At 40.3% G+C, this 12487-nt stretch overlaps 1 protein-coding gene across 1 annotated transcript; it reads left to right on the plus strand.

Moving 5' to 3' along the window:
- Positions 1 to 1733: 1733 nt before the first annotated feature.
- On the plus strand, positions 1734 to 9273 carry LOC311237517 (bile salt-activated lipase-like; the record flags this gene model as incomplete). Its single annotated transcript, XM_084325444.1, has 11 exons — positions 1734 to 1796; positions 3615 to 3762; positions 4000 to 4119; positions 4362 to 4559; positions 4829 to 4959; positions 5117 to 5224; positions 6323 to 6437; positions 6918 to 7104; positions 8294 to 8497; positions 8723 to 8932; positions 9096 to 9273. The coding sequence occupies 11 exons, from the start codon at positions 1734 to 1736 to the stop codon at positions 9271 to 9273; spliced, it is 1662 nt and encodes a 553-aa protein (XP_084181570.1).
- Between the last annotated feature and the right edge of the window lie 3214 nt (positions 9274 to 12487).

Below are 12487 nucleotides of genomic sequence, written 5' to 3' on the forward strand. Positions count from 1 at the left end.
TGAAAGTTTGTTCTTATTTTCTTTTATAGCAGATGAGCTTTATTCTATTGTAGTGTTCTCAGTTATGAAACAGAAAATGCACATGTTCACTCTGTGTTGCAGATTTTACTTGCTGCCATTGCCAAGTTTGAGTTTAAGCACTCTAGCTTTTGGCCTTGGGAGGGAGTTGATCATGTTCACTATTTTTTGGACTGTCTTAGACCATAGGAATAGAATGTACAATTGAGGTCACCCTCATTTTCAATACCATTGAGACGTTAGACATTTCAATGCATACATTTATACAATATAATAATAATAAATATGAATAACTATCTATATAGCACTTTTCACACATGGACCGCAGTCCAGAGTGCCCTACAGCAATTAGTATAAAATGAACATAGGCATAAAATCAGCACACAATTGACAGAATTAAAAACAATGCATAAATTGCAGACATAAGAATAGGTATAAAAGACTTGTCTTGTGAGGTGGTGCCACCTGTAAAGTCAAGCGTGCAACACTGAAGATCTGAATCTCACACTGTGTTGTAAAAGTCATTTTGAGTGCATTTCCCATCGCTAACGAGGGACAACGTTTTGAATTCACTCTGTGAATTGGGTAGAATCCGATGAAGGTTGCTCATGAGAATAAAGAATTCACGTTAGCTATGTTAACCTGCTTCAAATCAATTGGTTTGGTGAAATGATTGTTGCAATCCCTCTGTGACGTGAAGCATTACATATAGAACACAATGAACCTTAACCAGTATAATAAAAAAATTCCAAAAACACACCTTGTAGTGATACTTCTTTAGTCATTCAGCTGAACGCTTTTATCCAAAGCGACTTACAAGTTCTGTACAACAAGTCAGCAGGAAGGGTACAACTCTGGCAGCTAAGGGTCAGTAACATTGTTCATCAAACAGTGTCGAGTGCATAGTAGTATAGACATATTATCATGATACAGTAGGTAGTAGTATAAGTATAGTAGCATAGTAATAAAGGGTTCATAATAGTAAAAGACAGTAAGAAGGTTAGTATTTTTTCTTTATCTACGCTAAACGAATTCCTGAAAGTAAATAAAGTAAATAATATACAATATTTAACAACCTTTAGACCGAAATCTATCATTGAACAAATGGAGCAAGACCTTACCTGTCTCATACCACGGAGACACTGACGTATTAAACAGGAACCAGACAATATACGTGTTGCGGAAGGGAGGTGCCGATTTCAAAATAAAAGACTAAAAGAGCATATGCATACATGGTGACAGTAGAATCATAAGAAAATTGTGAAATTGAGTAATAAATAGAACTACTGCAAGCGTAAGACAATAGCTCAGGGCCGTATGCCCCGGGGGGGCAGGAGAAGCCACTCAGAAGGTTCAGCACTGCAGGCCAGACAGAAGGCGGTATGAAGCTGTTCCATGGGACCGGTTGAGACAGAGACAGAGGTTAAAAAGGTTCTCTCATGTCTGTAGAAAAGTATTTGTACACTCTGCACCATTGAAAATGAGGGTCTCCCTCAATGAGTCCAGAGTTTAAATAAAGTATAAAACAAACACACACACAGACGCTACCGAATGCATACTGTCCTCGGAGGCTCCGCCTTCCGCGGGCATAATTAACACGTCGGTCTACGTACATGCCACATGGGAGGAGGGTTCTTGTCTTGTCTTGTCTTGCTTGTTCTACATAAAAGACGTGTTGACAATCAGCCTGGCTCATAAACTACTGGGTCACCATGATGAAGACACTGGGAATGTTGGCTGCTGCTGTTCTGTTTCTGGGGAGCGCGTCTGCAGCTTCTGTAAGTAGCCATGGAGTTTAATCTAGAATCATAGCTCTATTAGAGTATATACAGCATGGACTATTTAAAATAAACATTTCTTAATGTTTGGGCCAAGTGACCTGCACTTTGAAATGCTGTATGGCTGGTGTGGTTATTCCATTGAATCTTTAAAATAATGTCAATATGTATTTGACAAAACATATAGAAAGTATATAATCATGTGGAGAAAGCCTTTAATTTTAATTTAATTTAATCTCATATTTTAATATTCCATTTTAGGAATTCCATTAGGAATAGTTTTTTTCTAGCGGAAGCTGGATTTGCTTGTATGGGTTTCATGGTTGTATCACTGGTATGATATTTTTTTTTCAATACGTGAAAGGACCATATGATGTGAGAGACGTTTGTAAATGTACTGTTCAAAAAGCTACGAAAGGGATTAAAAGGAGATGTATTTCTATTGTTGGGGTTACCTTGTGTAACAATGCTGATATACATTTAAGAATTAGTCATTTGCTTTTGTTTTAGAAAAATGGTTTGTATAGCTATTTTTGAAAGTTACAAATGTGAATAATAATTATTTTGTTATTATTATTTGTGTTTTGGAGTCTTAATTGGTTAATAATATAGGCTTCAGCCTGTACCTTTTCAGTCACAAAATCAAATACCATTGAATGATTGTGCATATTGTATTGTGTGTGATGACTGATAGGATAAGATATTCCTTTATTGATCCCCTTGGGGAAATTCCAGTGACACACACATACAGCTCATCAACTCATTAACAACATCATATCACAATCATTACATTTTACTGCCATTGGATATCGGGGGCCGATATCAGGCTAAAACATGGTATCGATATCGGAGAAATTCCCAAGTGATACATTTAAAGGATAAGGATAAGGATAAGGATAACTTTTATTGATCCCTCACGGGGAAATTCAAGTGACTACACAATACACATACAGCTCATCATCTCATTAAACAATCATCATATCACAATCGTTACATTTTTACAGTAACAACAGCACAAGATAAATGTCGACTTCAGAAAGCCTGAGACACCATATGCGATAGTCGGCTGCAACAACAACAAGAGTGTCGTCGCGACTGAATACAACTACTACTACTACTACTACGTCATCTGAAAGCTGAGTTATAAACATTGTGTTTTGGTTAGGTGCTTGTTAAACTTTTGAAAGTTTAGAGTGCATAAGGGCCTAGAACATTATGATGGAAGTGTATGATGGTCATTCCCATGCTCAATTATGTCTCATAAATAGTTTCAGAAATGTTTGGGTATAGATACCATTTGTTACACAGGTCTGGTGCTAAATGTAACTATTTTTGACCACTCAAGAATTGATGGTCAAAATATCTCCAAAATACCACATTAGGACACCAAGACCATGAGAAAGATCATAGAAAATGAATTCCACAATTCTAATTTTATACAGTGAGGTCAAGATTAAAAAAAAAGGTCTCGCTATGGGGACTAACATCATCACACATGAATACAACTGGGCTCATTGGATTCACAATTTGTATTTGGATTAGATTTCCAGTCATACCCAATTCATGCATTTCCAACTGTTTAATCACCCCAGTTTGCAGAAATGATCAAAAACATCATTTTTAGAATAGGTGAATAACACATTACTGCATGCAAAGAACTGCATACTTCTTGCCCAAAACTAGCATGACAAGGTTGGTACCTATGGATATCTTAAGTTGTCTAGTTTCATTTGATATCACTACCATCATGCTAGCTTAACAGTCTGCGAGTCTCGTAAATTGTAGGCCTCACAATGACTTTTACTTTTCAAATCATAGCTGGGTGCTGTGCTTACGGAGGGAGGCCAGGTGGAGGGAGACACCATTCGCCTGGGACTGTTCCGAACCATGGATGTCTTCAAGGGGATTCCCTTCGCTGATATTCCTGGGAGGTTTGAGAAGCCAAAACGTCACCCTGGCTGGAACGGTACGTGCACAGACCCAATCATCCTCTGACTCAAATGAGCTGCACATTTAGTTGGGCATTATGCCATGCAAAATACGTACAATAAATACACAGGCAACTGAAGTACACATAAATACACAGAATGAACGTTATCACTGATGATTTTGAGTCTCTTTCTTGTGCATTGACCATCCCACCCATTGATTATCATACATCTAAGATCTATGTGTGTATAATAGAACTCTTTGGTCTCCTTAGGTGTTCTTCAGACCACTAAATACATGCAGAGGTGTATGCAGGCGAACCTGTTAATTCCTGGCACCCGTGGTGGCGAAGACTGTCTTTACCTCAACATCTGGGTTCCTCAAGGCCGTACAGGTAACACATTTTTAAACTGAAAGAACGTGTTGAGTGCCTGGTGTTCTGAGCGTGGCAGTAACACCACCCATACTGAAGAATGTATGCAGTGTTTCCATTGTACTTTGTGTGTGCTAGTAGCCTACTAGGAAAGCGCCATAGAAATGCTGTCATTCATTCATATTGAATTAATATTTATTTATATAAAAGTCTCTGTAATAATATGTACATTAAAATATAATGTGTCTTGTGTTTCTCCCTAGTTTCCACTGATCTCCCCGTCATGGTGTGGATCTATGGAGGAGCCTTCATGGCTGGAGGTTCCATGGGACCTAACTTCCTGGACAACTATCTGTATGACGGACAGGAAATTGCAGACAGGGGAGATGTTATTGTGGTAACCCTGGGTTACCGTGTCGGCATCCTGGGCTTCCTCAGCTCTGGAGATTCCAGCTTACCTGGTAGGTGCTCATGGTCCTACAGCAATACAGCATCATCCTGGGGTCAATATGATTAAATTATGGGAATTCAGAAGCAAAACTCTGCCCTCTTTTCTTGATCCTCCAATCAAAGCAGTTGCTTTCCTCAGACATTGTTTGAACAATCGGCTTCCACAGCACTGGACATTCCAGCGTATACCTGATTGGAGTTTGTCTGAGAAAAGCAACAGTTATTGGAGGATCAAGAAAAGACGGCAGACATTGAGACGGGTCCTTTCTTCCCTCGACAGGAAACTACGGCCTGTGGGATCAGCAGGCCGCCATCGCCTGGGTGCACAGGAACATCCACTCCTTCGGAGGAAACCCTGACAGCATCACTCTCTTTGGAGAGTCTGCAGGTGGAGCTAGTGTCAACTTCCAGGTGAGGGGCTGTTTACAGGACCTGTGGTTCACTCTGTACATTGTCCTATCAAAGCGTCAAAGTGTCATTTGTTGCACATTTAAAAAAATCTTTAACATAATTTCAAGTTTAATGCCCAGGTGATTTATGTGTGTGTGTGTCTGTATCCCTACACAAGACTCTCACTCCCCACAACAAAGGACTGATCAAGAGAGCCATCCACCAGAGTGGTGTTGCATTCTGCCCCTGGGCTATAAACAGGAACCCTCGTAAAACAGCAGAAGAGGTATGTAACTAATTAGGGCGGAACAATTAATGAAAATCGCAATATGGCCAAGTGCAATATCCAAATTGTAGGAGACTGCAGTATTTGATGAAGGCTATTAGTGTCTACATTAAGTATTGTGGTGCTGCAAAGATGCCCTGGCATACAAGTCCTGCAGAACACGTTTGTTTTATACAGACGCCATAATTATCACATATTCATCACTTAAATGCATTTTTCAATGAAAATAAAAATAATGATATTGTGAATCATATCGCATTGTAATATCTGTCAAAAGACCTATAACTGATCCACGAGAGCTGTGTAACTTCAGGGAGACAAGACTGTAGTGATGATGTCATCAGTAGACAAATCCTGATGAACAAGTCCTAGGACACTATGACAGTAGTACCCATGGTGATTCTACTACTGGGATGTGGGTACCTTTTCTATGAGGCCACACAGTACGTCACTAATGTGGGAGGATTTTCCCTTTAACCTCAGTGGAGACCTCATGACCCACCTTTACCTAAGGAGATGAAAAAAGTGTTTGTGTTTTTTGTGATCATTGATTTTCGAAGTTGCAACCAACTAGTGGTTGAAAAACATTAGGCAGTATAGGTTCTTCTCAGCCTTTCAGCAGGTGATCCTGTATTGAGGTTTCCTTCTTACACAGTACTGTATATTTCTTGTATGTCATAAATGTCTTGATGAATTGAAAATGGAGGACCCTGATGTAAACAAGACGAAAGTCTTTTTCTGGTCTGCATCCTCTTAGCGGTTGTTTGTATTGAGCCGTACTGTATTGTACCCATTCTGCATTCTGTTAATAAAGTTTTCAATCAATCAATCAATCAATCAGGTTGGAAGATTACTGTGACCTCAACATTTAAAACACATAAAAAACGTGTTTCATTTTATTGACGTCTACTGGATGGAGTGCAAAACTGACTCGTTACTCATCAGTGTGACAGACATCAAACTCATCTAGGAGTGCTTATTGGTGGCCAATGGTGGGCATTACTTTTTAATTTCCAAATAATAATTTGATTATGAATTAGATATTACAGTCACTTTAGCTTCATTAGGGGTTTGATTCACCTCATCTTCTCTCTCCAGATCGCTCGGAAGGTCAACTGCCCCACCGATGACAGAATGGTAGCCTGCCTGAAAATGACAGATCCTGTTACCCTCACTGTGGCTGGTGACGTCAGCATGGCCAGCTCACCTGATAGTAAGTACTATAGCTGCAGTGGGCCTATTCTCAGGTTATGTCACAGGATTCATCAATACAAAACTGGTCTCTGCTAACCACATTATACAGACTTGTGAGCTACTAAAGTACAGTGACAAGGAAGGAATAGAAATGTACAGGGCAACAGCAACTTTCTGTGGAATCAAGGTTCGGTAGGTTTGTTTGAACAAAATTACCTAATTACGGAGAAAAGGAAGCGGCTTTGGCTTTGGCCACTGCTGTGTTTACCAAACCAACTACCAATAATATTATCACATATAATGTGATCATCTACCGTATGGAGTATATACTATAATGGCAACATGTTCGATTGTGGTTCTATTTCAGGCAAGTTCGCTTTAATTTTCAGTATCCTTTAGTGAGACGCCTCTATTTCTTCCAAGTCTTGGACTTAATGTTTATGTTAAGTGCACTCATCATGTGTGGCATGGAGTGTAACACATTTTCTGTCTCCATCAGGTCCTCTTATCAGGAACCTCAAAATATCTGTTGTGATTGACGGGGACTTTCTTCCTGATGAGCCTGAGAATCTGTTTCACAACGCTGCTGACATCGACTACATCGCTGGAGTCAACGACATGGATGGACACTTCTTCACAAGCTTAGATGTTCCCTCCATCAACAGGCCTCTGGTGGAGACCCCTGTGTGAGTCTACTGGTGCTAAGCTCTCCACGTTCATTAAATACACTGTCCCATGTGACAACAAATTATAAAAAGGGGGAGAAGTCTATTTCCTCGTTACGGCCTGGAGAGCAGGTGACCCTGAGGGTGTCTATCCAATCACTATCCCGTTGAAGCAGACATTTAAGTCTGTCACCACCTGTTGCAGTTTGTAGAATGATCTCAATGGCCATGACTTTCAAAGTGTCTGAGTTAGTTGTTCCCCACAGCCTTGTAGTGATGTGCCATGGCCCATGGGGTAGTTGGGGTTGTGGGTCCTGATGGCGCATTTGTGTTCAGCCACTCTCTCTCTCGCAGCTTGCGTTTTGTGCTGGCCAAGATAGCTGCACTCACATTCAGGTAAAGCTTCTAGGCCATCACAATGGTCAATGTTTGTGTACAAAGACTCCACATCCATGGTTACCATGTAAATAAGCATTGCCAATTGCCGTGGTATCAATGCCACTTATGATGGGTTGAGTTCAGGTTCTTGTGGATTTTAGGAAGCAAGTCAAACGTTGATAGTCGAGGGTTTTGAGGAAGAAGTCTTTAATTGTCATGCAGATTAATAACACACACACACACAAACACACACACACACACACACACACACACACACACACACACACACACACACACACACACACACACACACACACACACACACACACACACACACACACACACACACACACACACACACACACACACACACACACACACACACACACACACACACACACACACACACACACACACACACACACATTTCCCATCCCGTCGTCCTTCCCCCCAAGAGAAGCCAGGAGCAGACATGGGCTGTGGTGTGGGGCCACGCCCGGGGACCAATCCAAGTGCTCCTGTCCGTCTTCGTCAGGGACGCGACAGCGTTAGCGATCTGGTCTGCATGTTTTCCCATTGGGTTTATATTTTTTGGGGGAAACCCTTGCGAGCACGGGGAGAACATGCAAACATGTATACCTGGCAGCGCGGCAACCTGGTCCCCAAGTGGTAATTGAACCCAGGACCTTCTAGCTGTGAGGCGACAGTGTTAACCCCTACCCCACCATGTCTCCCGAAGTAGGAAGTCACCTTCTTTATCAGTGACCCATTCCTTTTCCAAAGCAGTGTGATAACCCTGGTTGACCATTAAACACATGACATTTCCTTGCAGAAAGGATGTGATGAGGCTCCTGGGTTCTTATACCAAGGAAAAGGGGAAGGCCGGCCAGGACAGTGCTTTCTCTGTCTACTCCTCAACCTGGGGTTCAAAACCTGGAAAGGAAACCATCAAGAAGACCATTGTGGAGATCGGAACAGACTACATCTTCCTGGTGCCTATACAGGCTGCCCTGTACCTCCACGCTGCTAACGCCACGTGAGAACGATATCTATTTACTAATATTAAAAGACAGCCTCTCACTGTAAATTAGTTTGTTACGAATTAGTATAAAGGTGACTTATGACTCATGATGACATGTTGTGTTGAATTGGACATTGAATTTATAGATTTTTTGTTGTTGTTGTTGTTGTTGTAAAGAACTCTGGCACTGATCTGTTAAACCAAGCCCTGATATGCACCTCTCTTCTTGCCCTGTCAAAGGACTGGCCGTACCTACTCCTACCTGTTCTCTCAGCGCAGCCGCCTGGCTGGCCTGGCTAAGCCGTATCCAAGCTGGATGGGAGCTGACCATATGGACGAGCTGCAGTTTGTGTTTGGCAAGCCCTTCACCTCACCACTGGCATACTGGCCCAGGCACCGCTACGTCTCACGCTACATGATCGCCTACTGGACCAACTTTGCTAAGACTGGGTAAAACGCCGCAGACACATGAGGTTGTTGACAGTATTATCATCGTTATTGCAGTTTTAGTTTCCCAGAGTGCCTCAGGGCAGGTCTGACCTACGGTGGCAGGTTGGACAGGGCTAACCTTTCTGTTGTCCAGACCTGAAGAATAGTTTTTCTATCCCCACAGGGACCCCAACAAAGGAGGCCTGAAGGTGCCTGCAACCTGGCCCCAATTCACCTCCACTGATCAACACTACCTGGATATCAACAGCGATACGAACGAGAACTCTGTGGGACAGAAGCTGAGGAGTCGCCATGTCCATTTCTGGACCAGTACCTTCCCCAGCCTGCCCACAATCTATTAAGAGACCTAATGACATCCCGTCATGTTATACACATGCTGTACAAAATAAACTGATGACTAATAAGAAATACAATGTCCTTCTTTGTACTACAAATTACTTCATATATTGTTTCAAATGTGTCTCTCTTTTAATACCTTCATCAGTGAATGCATTATGTCAACAAGGCAGTGTGCAAATGCAGGAAATTATTTACTGTATGGCATCTTTTATTATCATTATTAATTATTATTAATAATGCTCATATTTATAAGGTGTTATTAAGCATATTTTAAGCAGCACTGAATTCCAATGGCAATGATGAGGAGTTAGCAAAGGATGGATAATGTGTATTCAATAACAGAAAAATCTAAACATAAAAAAGAGCTCCCACAATTGAACTGCAGTGGGTCTTAATCTATGATCCAAACCTAAACAAATGTGTACCTTTGTTTTAAGTGGAAAACACATAATTAATTAATTATAGATAAATTGTATCTTTTCTTGGTTTGTGTCTTTTAGCTGATGCTTTTGTCCAAAGCGACTCACAAATTGTGTATAACAAGTCAGCAGGAGGGGTACACCTCTGGGCCAGTGGTATTGTTCAGCTAGCAGTACAGAGCTTGAGTGCCTCACTTTGAGTGCATAGTGATATAGACATAGGAACATAGTGGGTAGTAGTATCGTATGTCAAAGTAATCTGTTCTCATGAAGGGTCAAGGCCAGCTTTATGTATTTATTTATTTGTATCTCCAATACTGACGGGGGGTCTTAAAGAACCAGTACATTGATATCAATTCAGTCAGAAAAGGCGTAATGTGGAATGTTAAAGGGGAACACCACCACCAATGCCTTGGAAAGTTCAATCAATATTTGTGAACATGACCTATACTCTCTCCCAAAGCCAGAAACCAGAGAATCGATACTCAAACTTGTGATTGAACATCATGTAAGGCTGGAACTGTTCCACAATGAATGGGAGACTGATTGTATGGACAGACTGAAAGTTTGTTCTTATTTTCTTTTATACCAGCTGAGCTTTATTCTATTGTAGTGTTCTCAGTTATGAAAATGCACATGTTCACTCTGTGTTGCAAATTTTACTTGCTGCCATTGCCAAGTTTGAGTTTAAGCACTCTAGCTTTTGGACTTGGGAGGGAGTTGATCATGTTCACTATTTTTTGGACTGTCTTAGACCATAGGAATAGAATGTACAATTGAGGTCACCCTAATTTTCAATGCCATTGAGACGTTACAGACATTTCAATGCATAAATTTATACAATATAATAATAAATATGAATAACTATCTAAATAGCACTTTTCACACATGGACCGCAGTCCAGAGTGCCCTACAGCAATTAGTATAAAATGAACATAAAATCAGCACACAATTGACAGAATAAAAAACAATGCATAAATTGCACATAATAGGTAGAAAAAACTTGTCTTGTGAGGTGGTGCCACTTGTAAAGTCAAGCGTGCAACACTGAAGATCTGAATCTCACACTGTGTTGTAAAAGTCATTTTGTGTGTATTTCCCATCGCTAACATCCACGAGGCAACGTTTTGAATTCACTCTGTGAATTGTGTAGAATCCGACGAAGGTTGCTCATGAGAATAAAGAATTCACGTTAGCTATGTTAACCTGCTTCAAATCATTGGTTTGGTGAAATGATTGTTGCAATCCCTCTGTGATGTGAAGCATTACATAGAGAACACAATGAACCTTAACCAGTATACACGCAATACAATTTAAAAAAAAAAAACACTTGTAAACACATTTTTTTATTCTTTTTTTGACATGACATAAAACTACACACACAAGTATTAACAGTAAATAACCACAATAAATCACAGGATTATACATTCCAATATTTGAATCAATATAGATGTAGTTTACGAGATATATACATAATACTTATACAATACAATACATACATGCTCTTGCTCGCTCTTCTTCCCCCCCCCATCAGCACCCCCCTTGGATAATCCATCCATTATTTCGTTTCTAACCAAGGATTACAATTCATATGCTAACCTTTATTCTCTCCACCATTTCTAACCAGATTGCAATGGCTGGCTTCATTGACACCTAAAATTCTTGCTGTAGATATCTCTAGATAAATCACATCGAGATAAGTAAGAACCCATACCTTCAGCCACATTTTATCCGGTTGAATCCAGTGTGATGCTATCAGCTTTTTAGCAGCCGTAAGACCGGACAAAATTTGTCTCTTTAGCTGTATAGTGGCTGCTAATTGAGAAACATCATTCAACAACAATACGGAAGGCAGTACAGATATGGTCAGAAATAAAGATTCTGATAATTGCGTGGTTACTTCTTCCCAGAATATCTTTTTTTTCAAAACTTTGTTTATTGAAGTTTTTTCATTGCAATATGAGATGAGCACAAGGTCAAATTGTACACATATATGCCAGACGTATTGCACATATCTACATATAAGAAATCAAAATATAGGTCTGTTGAATGTAGACAATATACATATTGCACAAAGCTACATATAATTAGTCAAAATATAGGTCTGTTGGATAAACAATATACCTATTGCACAAAGCTATGTATAAATAGACTAAATATACGTCTGTTGAATATATAGACTAAAGCGAGTACACCACAAAATAAATATAGATATTGTTTCGGACATACAGTCAATTAAACAGATATGTACACTCAGGACAAGGACTGTACAGCAGAAATAGAGGAATGGAACACATTTTCTTTTTTTAAGTGAGAAGGTAGACATCAGGTTACATTTGCACATGTAGATAGGTCAATCGACTGGACAGTGCTAGGCTAGGAGTGAGCATTATTTATGGGGGGGTCGATTGAACCTTGTTCCCCAACATAAGTAAAGAAACGACCCCATGTTTTATAAAATCTAGCTGTAGAACCCCTTATGACACACCTTATTTTCTCCATCTTAAGGAAGTGCAAAATATCCCTGAGCCACATAGAGTGAGATGGAGGAGTGGGTGACTTCCAATTCAGTAAAATGAGACGTCTAGCCAGAAGAGTAACAAATGCCACCAGGTCAGCTTTATATCGTGGCAGAGACAGGGTAGTAGGGGAGATAGAGACACCAAAGCAAGCAGTTATGGCAGTCGGGCTGATTGGGATCTCAATACTATTTGAGATGGTTTCAAATAGTTCAGACCAAAGGTTATGTAGGGAAGGGCAGGACCAAAACATGTGACTATGTGTAGCAGGGTCATCT

This window comes from Notolepis coatsorum (genome assembly GCF_963971535.1).
Source record: "Notolepis coatsorum genome assembly, chromosome: 11".
NCBI lineage: Eukaryota > Metazoa > Chordata > Actinopteri > Aulopiformes > Paralepididae > Notolepis > Notolepis coatsorum.